This window comes from Uloborus diversus, chromosome 4 (genome assembly GCF_026930045.1).
Source record: "Uloborus diversus isolate 005 chromosome 4, Udiv.v.3.1, whole genome shotgun sequence".
NCBI classification, from domain to species: domain Eukaryota; kingdom Metazoa; phylum Arthropoda; class Arachnida; order Araneae; family Uloboridae; genus Uloborus; species Uloborus diversus.
In genome coordinates, this window is record NC_072734.1 from 7,744,901 (window position 1) to 7,763,278 (window position 18,378).

Genomic DNA, 18,378 nt, shown 5'->3' on the forward strand with positions numbered 1-18,378 from the left:
ATTTTTTTAACAGTGTACGAAGGATAATGGTTAAATACGTTTTGAAAAATTTTGCATACGTAAAAATAAGAACATATGCAAATAAATTTTTTAGAAATGTTCTCACGTGTACTTTTTCTTTACTCTTTACTAATAATAAAGCTGAACGTCTCTCTGTCAGTCCCAGTGTTCGGAGGATGTCTGGATCTCTGTGACGCGCATAGCGCCTAAACCGTTCGGCCGATTTTCATGAAATTTGGCACAAAGTTTGTAACACGGGAGTGTGCACCTCGAAGCGATTTTTCGAAAATTCAATGTGGTTCTTTCTCTATTCCAATTTTAAGAACAAAACTATCATAAGATGGACGAGTAAATTACGAAATTATCATAACGTGGAACCGTAACATGGGCACAAGCCAATTGGCGAGAAAATTCACCACACATTATTTGTAAATATACAGGCGAACCAAAAGACCTTTTAATTTTTCAATTACGGGCAAAGCCGTGCGGGTACCACTAGTTACTAATAATAAAGCTGAATGTCTGGATGTCTGTGACGCGCATAGCGCCTAGACCGTTTGGCCGATTTTCATAAATTTCGGCACAGAAATAGTTTGTAGCATGAGGGTGTACATCTCGAAACGATTTTTCGAAAATTCGATTTTGTTTGTCTTTCTATACCACTTTTAAGAACATTTTAACGAGCAAATTGTCACAACGTGGACGGGAAAATTATCATAACATGGACGGGCAAACCACCATAACATGGACGAGCATGGAACAGCAAATTGGCGAGAAATTCATCCCTCCATTTTTCGTAAATATAAAGCCGTACGGGTGCCGCTAGTAAACAATATAATAAAAGGTTTGGCGAGATTCCGAGTAGCTGCGGTGTCTTGAATTCGTTTAAAAAAGCAATTCCTAGTTATTTCGTAGGTTTTTGGGTTACTTTCTACATGAGACTTTATGCGGTCCCTATCCACCACATAAAAATAGTAGTTTTAAATTGTGTTGCAAAAGCTATTTTTTGTAGCTACTAGTGAAGTTTTGAGGGATTTTCTAAATGCGATTTTTTATGCGGTCCCTATTCACCGCCCAAAAACAGGTTTGAGTGTATTCGAATACATGGAACAATGTGTTATAATGTGAAGAACTTCAGGAACACGTTTTAGAAAATTGATGGTTCATAACATGGTGTATAAATGTTTCCTGTATTAGAATGTATCAAATCAGAAAGCCAAAGTTTAAAATTCCGGAATAAAGCGCAAATATATGCGTAAATGTCACTTTTGTACAAACGATTTGAGCAAGACAGCAGTTTCCACCGTGTTATAGGTTTATCAATCTGAAGTAGTCTTAGCTGGAGGCAGGTGTCCTCTCATTGAAGCTGTGATTAAGCTAAAGGCAGCCTTATTAATCTTAGCTACCAGTTTGAAGGCAATCTCAGTTTCATGAGAGGACATTTGCCTCCAGCTCGGCTATGACTTTTCCAGACTCATGACTCAATAACAAGTACGAAACCGCAGTCTCTGGATGCCGTAACCAAGTTGTCGGTATATACTTGTAACTTTATATTTCCACCTTCAGCTTCACTTCCTATTCCGGACTGATGAGGGCCAATAAGCACGAAACTGCAGTCATCGGATGGAATGACTGAGCTGGCGGTTTATTCTATCGTATTATTGTGTTAAAACCAGGTTAAGCATTATAAACAAATAACGAACAGCTCATTAACGCAATCGAAGATCGCAGTTCCGCCTTTGTTAGAGATCTGTCTGGATTAGTGCCCATAGAGCTGAACGGAATAAACTTCTCAAATGAACTGAGATTACTTCCACATTGGTCATTAAAATTATTTAGCCACATGCTATTATGCTTAACATTTTTTAAATGGTCCTAATAAATGCAATTTGGTCCTGATTTTCATTTTCAAAATATTTTACAAACTTTTCTTCCATAGTACCAGATAGTGAAATTATGTTTGGTATGGTTCACAAATTCCAATTGAAATCAACTTTTCTTATCAAAACCTCCACATTAAGTTTATTTTTCAAGAGAATTTATTTTCACGAACTTGAAAAAAGTAGAAAGTTTCTGGTTTTGGCGTTTTAATAAAAGTAACTTTTGTAACCCTAGTAATGATTGAAAAACAGCTTGTATTCGTAATATTCTTTTCAGACAATGCTGTTAAAAATAAAATTCTATGTTTTAACAAGAAGTTGGTTCAAATCTAGCAACATTTAGCTGCAATCATCTTATTGGTGCCAATTTTACATTGCTTTTTGGTGGTCTCTAGTTTTGCAAGAGCACCCCTATATGGGACACTTAGCACCAATAAAATAGCTGCTGATAAACTTTCCAAGAGTTAACTTACTTCTTGGTGAAACACTGAACTGTTTTCAAGAGTGTAGTATACCATAATACAAGTATAGAACTTGACAATCGAGTTCTTTATAAGTTGGAATTTAGCGGTATTGAAAACTGAATTGAGTTCAAAATTCAGAAACTGGTTTTTACGAAGGAAATCACTACCCTATAGAAAGGTAAACTTGTCAAATTTTCGGTTCTTAATTTAAGTAGTCCCTATATTTAACGCTTTTCTGCAAGAAATTTTGTGTAACATCAATTGAGAAAAACTAGTGATCGATTAACTGATTTTCTAGTTTGAGCTATCAGCCACCTGTGTTATCAGCTCATTACCACCAACCGATTCGAACATCCGTTAAACACCCAAAACGGTGATTTAAGCATTTTGATTCGTTGGGGAGGACTTGAAACGGTGGTTCAGATGTTTGACCGAGGTTCGAATTAGTCGGTGAAAATGATCTTTTGTCATTTTATGAGGATGAAAGTTACAAGATTGAAAAAAAATACGAATTTTGATGTTTGAGAATCATATTTAAGAACTCACTTCTTGCGGCGCATTGACCACTCCTGTGTTGTAACCATGCTGGAACGATGAACCAAAAGCTGCTGCGGCAATTGCAAACACTAAATGCCCGGTTAGGCCCTGAAAAACAAAAAATAATCTATGCCACTCTTCCTGTTGGATGCAAAAAACCAAGACTTTGCATTAAAACTTTAAAGAATCCAAGCACACAAGGTTGGAATGGGGAGGTTTCCTTCAGTCAAAAGTACTACTTTTAGTCATTGAAATGGATAGAATGAGCAAAAAAAAAAAAAAAAGAAAAAGAAAAAAATAATAATAATAACATAGACCCAGAAAATACTTCATTTTCCCAACAGTTTTTTAAAATTATTTTTTTTAAATGTCCGATTTTTCAAACAAGGCGTGGTCTTGATGACGTCAAAAATGATACACTTTGCCGCATCTTTCTACGACGTTTCCACGTTATGATAATCAAGCAACGAATTAAAATTGCCCTCTATGCTTGCTATCAACCATATCGTTGCCAATACACGTGAGTAAAGATGCGAATTAAATACTTTGCACTGTGAATGGCAACACTGAATGGCTTTTCATCATTTGTGATGTCATCGGCAGAAGCCGTAAACAATGAAAGTGCTCCGATTTAAGTAATTTTTTTAAAATATTAAACGTAAATAAATTTATAAAAAAAATGGTCAGATCCTATGTTTTTAAACATGCTCTTTCAGGAAAAAATACCTTTAAAATTTTGGAAACGACCCCATTACAACCGCTTTATTAAGCTTCAGAAGCTTAAGCGAAGAGTTTAAGTTCATACAAAAATAAGTTTTCCTTTCGAATGGAATCATTTCTTTACACAAAAACTATTGAAACAAAGTTCTATTTATGACTTGGACAATTGAAATTCTTCTGGTATCTAACGAAACTAAAATTTCAATAACAATTTCAGGATTTTAAAAGTAGGGTTGGTTGGGGGAAGTGGTTCACTGGGGTAAGCGGGTCACCCCCCTAAAACTGAAATATGGATATTGTTTTTATACTATTTTATACTAAACATGTCATATTTCATCAAAGTGATTGGTTTTTGCATACACAGGGTGTTCCGTTGTTAACCTGCAAGACCTTTAATTTCGAAACCGTTAGTCCTAGCTGTATACTTCCAATTGCAAAAATGTTCAAATTCAGATGCAGGGTTAAGGTATTGTAAGTTTGAAGTAAAAATAAAAATGATTCGAAAAATACAAAATTTAACCTTTTATACGGGCCCCAGGTCCTCTAACTTATATTTAGGGAAATAATCTCCATTGAAAACTATTACTGACACAAAAACTTGACGTTTGTGCGACCAAAACTCATGGAGATATTCCAATTCAAAGCTTTAAGGGACCATACAAAAGATGAGATTGAAACTTACCTCCCTTTCAGAAGAATGAAAGATCGTCAAAGTAAGAAAAACAAGGTATTTATATTTTTCATTGCTATTGCGGCTATTCAAAAATAAATGCAAATGTTATGCCGTGAAATGCAAAACACATGACAAAACCTTGAACAATTTGAAAAACCACACTCTACGCACAAGTATAATTTTAAACACATGTTAACTGCTCTGTTTTCCCCCAAAAGGCGTTATTGACCGCGTGTGAAAAGTGGTGAAGTCACAAAACGCAGCGTTTCATATCTCTGTGAATATTGGTGTACTAATTTCAAACTTTTTGTTGGAATTGTTTTTCAATGGAAATTATTTCCCTAAATATAAGTTAGGGGACATGGGGCCCGTAATAAAAAGTTAAATTTTGTATTTTTTTGACTCATTTTTATTTTCACTTCAAACTTTCAATATCTTAAGTCTGCATCTGGTTTTGAACATTTTGGCAATTGGAAGTATACATCTAGGACTAACGGTTGCGAAAATAAAGGTCTTGCAGGTTAAAACGGAACACCCTGTATATTTGGGTTTCGTGGAATTTGTTTCTAGGTCATAGCACATAGACAAACACAATTTCTAAAAAATATTTTTTTGCGACATATTTCAAAGAAGTGTTTCCGGATTAGTTTATATTATTTTTTTATGATCATTGCACTTTCATGTATTGTTTAACTTAAAGTTCATGTTGCAACAAAAAAAAGTGTTTAAAAGGAGGGTTACCACTTACCCTGTAAATTTTTTGTTTTAAGGTAAGTGGCTCCTTTCACTATGTGGTAAGTGGGTCCCCCTCGTAATAGTGAGGATTTTAAAATCAAAAGCAACTCTGATGAAATATTTTAGTAGTGAAATACAAGACAACTATGATGACCTGGTAGGAATCTATAGTTGAGCCACAAAATTACTAAAGCTGGTGATTATGTATTTGTGAAACTTACAGCAAAGAAAACCGTAAAGAATTATGTAGATCTAACAGTTAGTAACAGTAGAAGTTGATGATACAAATTTTAAAAAATGCTGAATTTTCAAGAACGAATAGAAATGGTAACTTTTTATTGACCAGTTGCAGAGGATTTTGGAATTATTACTGAAGATCAAGTGATAATACATCCCAAATTCAAAATAATAGAATATCGGAGCTGTTTGAACAAAACTTGTCAGTGAGTCGGAAAAAATGAACGCATGTACATTAAAAAGACTAAAACTCGTTAATCATGAATGGGTAAATCAATTTAAACAAATTTTCAGATATTATTTTAACAATTTATGGATCATTAATACATTGAAAAAATAGATTTCTTATATGGGTTAAAAAATTAGAATAATCTATCCATTCAATGTGAATTTTAAAAAGTAGCGAAAATATTTGTATACCTGTTACCCTATAGTTTGTCACAAGTATGAAGCTTGGATAGTTTTACGCTCTTTTAAAAGACCTTGATTGCTCAAAATGGGTAACTTTAAGGTCTAAGAAAGGTGGCGCGTTCATTTAAATACCCAACTTGCACTTGTATTTGGTTAGAATAAACTTTTTCCCAAAAGGTGGGAAGTATTCTATTATTTTAAATTTGGGTTGTAGTTCTTCCTCAGCCAAATTTAAATTGACGCAGCTATTTAGTATTTCCAATTTCTTTTTCAACTTATAGTTTTGGCTAATTTACCAAAATTGATTTTGATAAACTGTACTACGTTTATTCAACACAGCTTCATATGTGAAAGTAAAATCTGTACCGATAGGCTTTCCATAAATTTCACAGATTTAATTGTTTTGTTTTACAATTTTACATCATACAGATTTAAAAGACAGTAAATATCTAAGAAATGGATGCATTTACAAAGAAATCCATTCTACAAAATTACATACTTTATGAAGTAAAAACCTCCTTGCCCCTTTTTTAGATATGCTTGATTTCTAATTCAAATAAAAGAGAGGTGATTCATTTACCCCTTATTGTGGGTTAAGTGGAACACCCATCTGATTGAAAATTTTTAAGTTATATTTTTTAACAAAGCGCTATTTTAGAAAATAAAAAACTTTTGTTTATCAATAATGTCCAAGACAATAAGTATATATATATATATATTTTTTTTTTGCTTCAAAACTTTTGTATAACGTTTCAACCCAGTAACTTTTACTGGGTGTCTTTACATCTAGAAGCTCACACCTTTGAATTGAAAAAGGGGTTCCTTGAAACCTCGAAACACGTGTATTCTGAAATCTGTTTATTTGTGCTAAACAACGTTGGATATTTCCTGTTATTTCTCGGCACAAAGGTATTTATTTATTGCTTAAACTTGCGTAAGTTCAAACTTGGCATGCAAACTATTGAAGGATGAAATTCATCACTACACATTCCAGTTTTTTTTTTGAGCAATCACGATTGCTTGTTGTTCTCACTTGACAGTTTTGAATCCCTGTGATTTTATTCCTCCCCCCCCAGCCACCCTCTGCAGCACCACCCGTCGACCGGCTCCTCACGATGCTGCTCCTCTAGCGAAAACAGTCTCCAGGTTGCGTCACTTACTTGCCTACACTTACTCATTCACCTACACACACAAACACATACACAACTACCCACACATACATACCCCCCCCCCACAAACACTTAACTACCCACATTAACATACCCCATATACACCTACACACAAACACGCATACATACAGACAACTACACATACACACACCTACCCACACACACATACCCCCCCCCCCACCCACAAACACACACGCCTTCATACACACACGCACTCGTGATTGCGAAAAACATAATTTGAATTCAAGATGTCAAAGTTCAAATTATTTTGGGTTTTTTTAAAGGCGATCCTCAGCAACATTTTAAGAAAAATTAAAGCGACTTTTAATTTAAGATTGTGTAGAATGCGCCATTGAAATCAAAGGGAGGGGGGACTATTTCCTATTTCTTTCGGGGAGGGGGTGTTTTTATTCTTGTGGGTTTTCACGGTATTTGGAGGGGGTGAGCCCCTGCTCTTTCCCATGGCAGCTAGGTTAGAAAATGAGCAGCATCAAGACAGTGTTTTATAATTCCACAGCTTTGAGTTGTCCATAAAGTAACAGAAGTTGCAAAATTCAAAATTGATTCAAAAAACATGTCACTTAAAACATTCAGTTACAGCTACATTAAAAATCATATTTCTCCACTGAATTATTTGATAACAGTAAGAAAAGTAACAAAAATGTCATTGCTCACTGGATAATATACATAATTAGGTGAATGTAAGACCCCAATATATATTTATATAGCGGCTCTGGGTGAATGAAAGGCCCCTATATATACGAGCCGGCGCGGCGCATCAGCTTAAGATCAGCCATTTTGGATCGGAGCGTGTGTTTGAGTGGTTGTCTTTTCTGGCGAGTTATTGCTTTTGGTGATTGTTCACTGCAAGCGATTATTAGCTGCACGTGAATTGTTCATTCAATAAAATATTATTTACTGCAAATTTGGCGAAGTACGAAACTTTGCTGTGGTAACCCTAGCTCTGCAACAATGAAAAATCCTATCCAAAATGGCTAAACTTAAGCTGATGCGCCGGCCTATCTATATAGCGGCTCCAACTGAATGGACTATAGTAACGTCACCACCCCCGAGTTTCTGAAACGTCAACAAACACGTAGCAGACAAAATTTAGACTATTCGTTCGGAACGAAATTCTTTAAATCGTGTTTTCCAGACCTTAAGTGTATGGGTTTCTTATCAGAAACGTAGGTAAAAACTCAGTTCCTTCGTTCCATTTATAACTTTTCTCATCACTCATCACACAATCATTAGTCTGTATAAAATCTATGCATGTTCAAAATGTTTACAAATGCTAGTGGTTATAAAGTAAAGCCCTACTCTTTGACGCTTTTTAATACGGAATCTAAAACATGTAGACGTTAAATTAAATGCATTATTGCTGCAACGTGGACAGCGCCAAGGCCAGCCCTTAGTCAGTTGTGTCACCTCTCCCCCCCCTCCCCCCCCAAAAAAAAAAAGAAAAATAAAAAAATTCAAAACTGCTTACTGGAAAACAATTAACTATTTTAAGTGACACAACAGTAAACACCAAATGAGTAAATTTGTTTCATCTTTACGTTTTCGTTCATTCCAGATTCTTTTCCCCCTTTTTAGCCTACTTTCCCAGTAAAAGTCAGAAAAAGAAAAAAGCACGAAAGAAGGCTTAATGCATCTAAAAATATCTCGAAAAACAAGAAAAAGTCAAAAATTAATAAAATAATTAAATAAATATCGAAAAATTAAAAATTGGAAAGTAGAGTATTGAGATGGGAAAAAATGTCGGTCTGTCTCTCCCCCCCCCCCCCCCCCTAATAACTTTTGAATGAATAGTCCGATTCCAACAAACTTCTTTTTGTTCGAAAGATCTCGGCGAGGACACCTCATCCCCTTATTTCACTTTTTGATTTGAACTATTTTTTGTTCAATTTTGAACAGTTCAAAAAAACTTAACATTAGCGCCTACGGCTAAATTCAAGGCAATTCCGAACTGTGAGGCGAATTTGCTTCAACAAACTTTGTACGTAAAAGCTTTTGATGAAAAACTTGTATATAAAATATCTTTTTGATTTGAACAATTTTCCGTTCAATTTTGAACAGTTCAAATCCTTTAACATTAGCGCCTACGGGGAAACTGAAAGTCAATGTAGATTCCGTACTTGAAGGCGGATTTACTTCAAACAAATTTTGTTGGAAATAGCCCTTGACGCCAAACCCCAGACTCCGAGAATTTAGGGGCAACTGACTCCGCATCCGACTCCTGTGCCCGACAATTAATAGGACTCCGACTCTCCGACTTCGAAGCTTTGGCAAAAATTTATACACGGAGGACAAATGACTGACTCCGATTCTTGGATATTCGTCTCCGACTCCTTTATCCCAAAATGAGATTGACTCCGCCTAAGCAGCTATGGTTTTCACTGTGAAATAATTATTGTTGATATGACTTGTTTTTATTTTCACGCTAAAGTTTTAATTTAGGTACTCAGTTTTCGGCGAATAAACTCGAAGTCATTTATGTTTCTACATCAAGATATGCGCAGTTTTTTTTTTTGACAATGAAAATTATTTCTTTAAGTTGACATTTTATTGTTTTTATTTATTTTGACAAGTGCATTAATTCATATTAAAATTATTTTTGGCAACAGGCGAAAAAAAACAATTTTTTTTTGATATGATGTATTTATTCTAATGAGCTTATTAATTATAATTATTTTTTTTTTCGTTTTGAAAGCTGTTAAAGAATTTTTTTAAATGGAAATAAAGTATTAACTGCTTTGTTTAAAAATGTGCTGCCATTTTATTTATTTATTTATTTTTTTTTTACGCATCTAATTTTTTTAGATTGAGTGAGGAATATTTTAGTCCTAAAAATTAGCTTAAAATATTAAAAAATATATATGTTTGAAACAATTTGTGATTTTAGCTATTTGAGAAAATTGATCAGGTACTAGAAAGTAGTATGGGTATACGGAAACGTAGGCTCGTATAGTTCTAGACGGAACTTCTTTCCTCCTTTCTTTTATGCCTTTCCTTTTTTCTTTGCGTCAGTATCGCCCTCCAAGACCCTGCCACCTAGTTTCCGACTAGGCTAACATGGCCTCTTGTAGGGCCTGATTATGACCAAGTAATGGTAAAGATATATGGGTGAGGCATTGAAATATACAAATGAGATATGCTTCCCTCAAGTCATTTTACAACAAAAAATAAACATAAACAAGGAGAAAACACAGAATGAGACCACACAAAAATATATGCGTTAGAACTGGACAATAAAACTACTAAACATTCACGCTCGAAATGAGAAAAATGCTGCAAATGTAAGCATTTAATAAATTAACCCAGTTTCAAATTCGATTAACTAACAAAAAGTGCCCCTTCAAGCTTTCAGTCGATAAACACGACGTTTGCTGTCTTTTCAGAGAACTGTTGCGACCCGATTTTTTTTTTCAACTACTCAAGCCGAAGAAAATAGGGCAGAGAAAAAATTTGAGGAGAAGTAGGGCAATCGATGAAGCGCCCTCCCCTGTAGAATCTTGGAAAAGAGGAAAGTGTTTTGGTGGCGTGAGAAGAGAGAAACAGAAATACATATCAACTCGTTCTGTATCTTGACAGAACATTATTCCTTCAATATCAGGAAAAGGAAATTTATTCTTTTGTTTTTTTTCCTTCAGACCTCCATTTTTTCTCAAACTCCGAAAAACGAAAATGCTTCAGTACTGACTCATTTGTTATGACTAACCCTTAGAAGTTTTTTTTTTTGAGCAATCACGATTGCTTATTGCCCTCACTTGACTGTTTTGAATTCCTATGTTTTTTCCCCCCGCCTCCCTTTGCAGCACCACCGTCGACCGGGTCCTCACGATGCTGCTCCTCTAGCAAAAGCCGTCTCCAGGTTGTATCCATGTCCTACACACACGCGCATACATACATACAGACACACATACACTCACACCTACACACATACACAAACACAGACACCTACACATACACACGCATACAGACACCTACACATACACACACAACTACCCACATATTCATGCATGCACAGACACATGCCTACACACACATACCCCACGCACACAAACACTCATACACACAACTACCCACACACTCATGCCTGCACACAGACACAAACACACACTACACAAAACCCCCCACTTACTACACCCCCCCACACACTACACACAACCCCCCCCCCCCCACGCACAAGCACACACGCCTACATACACACACTCGTGATTGCGAAAAACATAATTTGAATTCAAGATGCCAAAAATTCAAATTAATGTGTATATATATATATATATATATATATATATATATATATATATATATATTTGTTTTTGAATTTGTAGAAACGCATGGTCAAAGGTATTATAACTTAGAGCCATGGCGCCCAGCCGATTTTCACTTGAAGGTTAAGATGAATCTCGCGGGTCAGAACAGATACCAAATTTTATTAATACAGGGTGCTTGAAAAGTCCTTGACATGTTTTAAAAATTCATAGAAAAGCAACGAATTGTAGCGTGAATATGCTGTTTTGCGATATAATACTTCGGCAGGGGCGGATACAGACTATCATTTTTGAGGGGGGGGGGGGGAGAGCTGATGTTGAGGAATGATCCCATCCTCCTCCTCCCCAACAAAGGAACCTATGGTTTTGGGTGCGAATCATTTCTGGAACTGAGGGTGTAAATAAAAAGCATCAAATAGACCAAGAATAATGCACTAATAGGACAAAAATGTTAAGCATTAATTTTATAAGCAGTGAAACAAAGTATTATTTGAAATGTTTACTTTAAAATGTTTTTAATGAATTCAAAAGACTACTTCAATCGTTTACATTTTGTTCATAAATTGTTTGAACACGATCAGGACCGACGAGAGGCCATGTCAGCCTAGTCGGAAACTAGGAGCCTGGGACTGGGGGTGGGGGGGAGGCGACAGTGACACAAAAAAAGAATGAAAGAAAAGGAAAGAAAGAAAAAAGAAAGAAAGGATGAAAGAAAAAGAAAGGTAAAAAGAAAAAAAGGGGGGACTCCGAATTAGAGAAAACGTAAAGATTAAGTAAAATTTAATCCTTTGGTATTTACTGTTGTGGTTGTGTAAAATAGAGTTAATTTTTTTTCCTTACCCCTTTTTCTTTTCCATCCCTTTTTTTCTCTTCCCCCCTTTTTTCCCTCCTTTTCTCACTTTTTTTCTTTTTTCTCTCTTTTTTTGGGGGGGGGGGAGGGGGGTTGCGGGAGAGGCCAGGCGACATAACTGGCAAGGACCCGCCCTGGCTCTCTGCGGCCCTGAACACAATGTGGATGTCGACAGTTTAAGGGTTTGGGGTCATGAACTTCATGACAGCCCCCTCCCGCATCAGCCTCTGGGTTCAATAACTTTGTATTAAACTTTAAAAAAAGAAATAGTAATAACATTACATTTGTTACTTCTTCCCATTTAAAAAAAATAGAAGTCACGGTCCTGATCTGCTGTTGTGTTTTATTGCAGTACATTGCATTTTTTGTTTATTGGGATTAATCAGGATTATAAAAATCCGTCCTAGTGGGTGAGAGAGGTGCGATTAGTTTTAGATAGGTACAGGAGAAAAATCTACAATGTGCCGAAAGCTCTGAGCCAAGTAAAACCCGGGAAATGCTGATTAACAAAATAGTATTAAAACATTTTTCTTCAAAACCAGTGGAAAGAAAATCGATCGCATTTTAGTTAAAAGAGCAGTAAATCCTAAAAATTCGTACTTTAACTTTAAGCATGGCCGGTCTGAAGATTTCAGCACTCTTTGGAAAATAAATATGATAAAATATTCCAAAACTTGTGAAGTGCTTAAAATTGCTGAAAGAGTTTTTGTGACTAAAATTGCTGTAGGAAAGAGTTCTTATGGCAATAAACATAAAATTCTGGTTAACATGGATTTTTTTTCTGACGGTTTAGGAGGGTATTTTACAAAAAAATTGTTAGATTATGTACCTAACAGCTCATTGAAAAAAAAACCTTCACTAATATCAGTAAAATCAATATCTGTATTCTGAATGGAATTTCATTGATGAAATCTATGTATTTTGTAAGGCTTGTGTAATCTCAATGCACAAGCGTCAAAAATTTGTTATAGTTCTAGGTGATTCAATTTTTATGATTTAGTAGTATAGAAATTAGAGAAAAAAAAACAGTCATTCTGAAATGCCCATAGTGAAATTTCGAAGTGTCAATATTGGCGTTCGAACTTTTTCATTTTTATTTAGTACTAGTGATACCCGCACGGATTTGCCCGTAATAGAAATATCAAAAGGTCTTTTGGTTCGCCTGTATATTTACAAATAATGTATGGTGAATTTTCTCGCCAGTTGGCTTGTACCCATCTTACGGTTCCACGTTATGATAATTTCGTATCTCGCCAATTGGCTTGTGCCCACGTTACGGTTCCACGTTATGATAATTTCGTAATTTACTCGTCCATCTTATGATATTTTTTTTTCTTAAAATTGGAATAGAAAAAGAACCACATCGAGTGCACACCCCCATGCTACATACTAACTTTGTGCCAAATTTGATGAAAATCGGCCGAACGGTTTAGGCGCTATGCGCGTCACAGACATCCTACAGACATCCAGACATCCTCCGGACAGAGACTTTCAGCTTTATTATGAGTAAAGATAAAGATTGCATAATGTGTTTGAACCCTGAAAAAATGAAATCAGAATTATCTCCTCCGCAATGCGCGCTAATCTTATTCATTGTCATATAGCTTTACACACTGGTACCTAAGACGAATCGTGCGGGACAGAATCCATATAAATTTTTAATGCATTTAAATCTTTTTTATTCATAGTCAACAAAAAATGTGGAAAATTAAAGAAAATTACAAACCAGGAACTGTCAACATGCTTATACGGTTACTTAGCAGCCGTAGGTTGGACCGCAAAACCGATCCAAGTGGCCCGTCATTAAGTTCAATGTTATGAATCTAAAAAATATTGTCTGGAATACATGAAATCCACCGCCAGCTCAGTCAATTCCAGCCGAGGACTGCAGTTTCGTGCTTATTAGCACTCATCAGCCCGGCATAGGATTAACTGAGCAGGAGGTGAAAAAAATATTAGCTACCAGTTTGTTTGGCACTCTAGGCTTCCTTAGAGGTTTTCCACCTCCAGCTCAGTTAATCCTATTCCGGGCTGATGAGTGCTAATAAGCACGAAACTGCAGTCCTTGGCTGGAATTGACTGAGCTGGCGGTGTATTTCATGTATTTCTGCCTTAGCCCTGGCTATAGGGTGGTAACTTACTGAATATTGTCTGGAATGTTCAAAAACAACCGATATAAAACAACGTAATACCTTGCTACTACTTAACAGATATCCCCTCCCCCCGGACTTGGAAATTATCTACGAATGATTACTACAAATGATAGTTGGTACAATGAATGATTGTTGTAAATTTGAAGCCAAATAGTCAGGAATTTGTTTCTAAAAAAACCACGATGGAAATTTCGTATCAACAAAATAAGCATGTTAACAGTTCTTGGTGAGTAATTTTCTTTACTTTTCCGCATATTTTATTGTTAGCTATGAATAAAAAAGATTTAAATGCATTAAAAATTTATATGGCTTTTGTCTCGCGTGATTCATCTTAGCATGAGGTGCGGCAATCGGGTAAAAGAGGTAGGACACCATTGAATATATCAGCGAAGCAAAAAAAAACTTTCGTCCCTCGCTGCTGTTTCAAACACAACAAAATGCAACCAAAACTTACAAGTTGCAGTTTCAACCAAAAACGTCTAATTAGGTTTTCTTGGCCGAAGTAGGATGAGTGACTTTTGCTAATTTATTAATATTAGAATTGAAATCTATTCTACCATATCACACAAAAAATGATTTCTTTAGTTTTTTTTTCAGCAATCACGGTTGCTTATTGCTTTTATTTGACTGTTTTGGCGTCCTATCATTTTATTCCCCCCCCCCCAGCACCCTCTGCAGCAGCACCGTCGACCAGCTCCTCACGATGCTGCTCCTCTAGCGAAAACCGTCTCCAGGTTGCGCCAATATCCCACACGCATACAAACTCACACACCTACACACACACGAACACACACGCGCATACACACACAGCACTGCATACACAACATGCACACACATGCATACATACACACACACGAACGCCTACACACACACACCGGTACACACACACAGCACTGCGTACACAACAAGCACACACGTGCTTACATGCACGCACACACGCACCCACACACATGCGCCTACACAAACACACACGCGCATACATACACACACACGCTCGTGATTGCGAAAAACATAATTTGAATTCAAGATGCCAAAAATTCAAATTAATATTGCCTGCACACACACATCTACACACACATGCAAACAGACAAACACACACATACAAATTCCTATACACACACACCCACACACTCATGCCTGGGCACAACACACTCGCGATTGCGAAAACATAATTTGAATTCAAAAAGCCAAAATTCAAATTAATTTATCTTTTTTTTCTTGCACCATTTGTTCACAACATTCAAGTATGAATAAAATATAGCGTGAGCTTCTACAGAAGAAAGCAATAATGAGCATTATCCTTCTTTCAGAAATCTCGCAACATACCTTAGGTAGAGAGAAAAAAAAAAGGAACGTAGTGAAAAACAACAAACGCCAATGAGACAAAAAAAATAGTTGTCATACGATGAATAATGACAAATAATTAGCTTAAGAATGTAAATTTTTTGTTCTCAACTTTTTTCAAGAAATAATCTCCCTGTAAAAAAAATAATAAATCTTTATCTTTTCTATATATTTACTAATAATAAAGCTGTAAGTCTCTGTCTGTCAGGATCTCTGTCCGGATCTCTGTGACGCGCATAGCGCCTAAACCGTTCGGTCGATTTTCATGAAATTTGTCACAAAAGTTAGTTTGTAGCATGGGGGTGTGCACCTGGAAGCGATTTTTCGAAAATTCGATGTGGTTCTCTTTCTATTCAAATTTTAAGAACAAAATTAACATAAGATGGACGAGTAAATTGCGAAATTATCATAACGTGGAACCGTAACATGGGCACAAGCCAATTGGCGAGAAAATTCTCCATACATTATTTGTAAATATACAGGCGAACCAAAAGACCTTTTAATTTTTCTATTACGGACAAAGCCGTGCGGGTACCACTAGTAAATAAATAAAAAAAGAAAGAAAAAGTAAAAAACTACGATGACTTTGCATCTCAGTTATGCTATAAACATAATTTGATTTTTGAATCTCCACAAGATATCAAACTTTATTACTTTAAACGCAAACACATACATAAGCAATTTTGAATTCATCCAACCACACTTGTTTCAAATATTGATGCAACGGCTGAAATAACACAAAATGCGTAAGAAAGTTGCTTTTTGAGAAACACCGAAGAAAAGCATATAATTAATTCAAAATGCTTTTGTGAGATAAATGAATAAATCCAGGCCCGTCATTTAGAAATCTTCCGGGGTTTGAGGGAAGCAAAGGGTATTTACTCAAAGCATTTTATTAGAGAAAAGCAATTGCATATAATTATTGAAAAGTTCCAAATCCAAGAAGAAACGAGCTAATGTGTGCATCACATGGCTTCCTTTTACTCCAATTTAATGTCATTTTCCCATTACTGGCAATTTTAATGTGATTCAATAGTTTAATCTCTAAATATCACCAACAGTGGTCAAATTAAAGTCAGATTTTTAAAAAAATCGCCAAATTTGTCGTCAAGTTGGCAATGAAACTTGGCGACCAAAAAACTGGCGATATATCGCCAAGTGTCCGCCAAATTATAACACCACTTGAGTGTGCATCGTAATTAACAATGATTTCCCCCCAAAAAGGGGCAAAAGACCCCTTTAGAAACAACCGAATGCAACCAAAATTGGAGGTGCGCAACTAGAACCCACTAGGAGTCTACGTACCAAATTTCAATTTTGTAGGATATACCGTCCTTGAGTTATGCGACATACATACACACATACATACATATAAACGTCACGAGAAAACTCGTTGTAATTAACTCGGGAATCGTAAAAATGGATATTTTGCGTGTCTATACGTTCTTAGGCAATTATCCACGTGTGGCCGAGTCGAAAAAAAAAAACTCAACATTCATTCGGGGGTGAGTAAAATGGAAATTCAGGTCGATTTTCGAGTGAAAATTTTTCGCGAATACAATGCTTCCTTTTTTGTAGAAGGAAGTAAAAATTATAATTGGCATCTATGTTATGATTGAATTCCGTATCCTCCAAATGACGGAACTGAATAATGTTAATGAAGTACGTATTTTGCATCATTTTTTCCGAGTATTATTGATATTTGGAACACGTTGAATGTTTTCTTTACAATGAAACCAATTAGCACGAAATAAATAAACGAAAAAATACGGCATTTATTGCAACCCCATTCAGTAGCATGTCCTAATGTTAATTTATCAATTCGCAGCAATAACTGCAATGTAAGCAATTTTTATTTGACAGCCATTTAGGGATATTTACGATTGCAAATTTAAAACTTACTTCCAAGTACAGATGAGGCATGAGCTAACCAGCACCAGAGCTATAATTATAAAATTCTTGAAGTTATTTAAAGCCAATAGTCGCTAATTGAGCCGTTTCCGACAATTCTACGAACACAGGAGTAGTAAAAGTGACAATCCCGGCTATCACATGGAGGCTTATATCCCACAATGCATTGTGTTACCACACCTTCTATTCCGCCAATGAAATAGCGCCTGGTGCACACACCCCGCAAGGAAGACGTGACGTCAGTACAGTGGAAAAGACTTCCCCATCTTCCCGTTTCGTTATATTGATTTCATGGCTTAAGGAAACACTACTTCTTTTCTTCGGGAAAATAGTATTTGTTTTTTAATTTAAAGACAGTTTCGGAAACAGGCCTTTTTACAGTGATTCTTTGAAGAGCAATGAATTCAAAATTGCGAGTGGATGGTACGAAAAAAAAAAGAATGTTTGTGGTGGGTCCGTCATTTGACGGAGCGGGGAGGAGGGGGGGGGGGGCAAGCACACCCTCGGAGTTTAAAAACCTAATTTAATTATGCATTCTGTTGTTTCCCCCGCTCCCCCCCAAAAAAAATGAGATCGAATATATACACTCCTCCCCCCAAGATTGAAATTATCTTCCTGTTAAGCGGTCATTCCCAAATGAATGTCAAGTTTTGAGGGAGTATGCTCGTAATATTGTGAGTTTATGACAATGGGGTGGGAAGGGTAACATAGAATAGAAAATGAGATAATCACGAGATAATAATTTTTACGCTTTTTTTTTGAGCAATCACGATTGCTTATTGTTCTCACTTGACAGTTTTGAATTTCTATGATTTTATTTTCCCCCGCCTCCCTCTGCAGCCCCACCGTCGCCGTCGGCCGGCCGTCTCACGATGCTGCTCCTCTAGCGAAAACCGTCTCCAGGTTGCGTCACTTACTTGCCTACAGTTACACATAAACCTACACACACAAACACATACACCTACACACATAAACACATACACAAACGCATACACCTACACACAAACACATACACAA

The 18,378-nt window shown here is 36.1% G+C and overlaps 1 protein-coding gene across 2 annotated transcripts in view; it reads right to left on the minus strand.

Moving 5' to 3' along the window:
- LOC129219847 (solute carrier family 2, facilitated glucose transporter member 1-like) overlaps positions 1–18,378 on the minus strand; it is a 105,417-nt gene that overhangs the window by 31,347 nt on the left and 55,692 nt on the right. The window contains exons 1-2 of one of the 2 annotated variants that reach the window (XM_054854156.1): positions 17,353–17,388; positions 2,891–2,989 (exon numbers count right to left, since the gene is read on the minus strand). In XM_054854156.1, the coding sequence (XP_054710131.1) occupies positions 2,891–2,989; positions 17,353–17,373 (120 nt within the window). In that variant the 5' untranslated portion in view covers positions 17,374–17,388. Of the gene's footprint in view, positions 1–2,890; positions 2,990–17,352; positions 17,389–18,378 lie in introns of those variants that run through there. The other variant, XM_054854155.1, reaches the window with a different exon arrangement.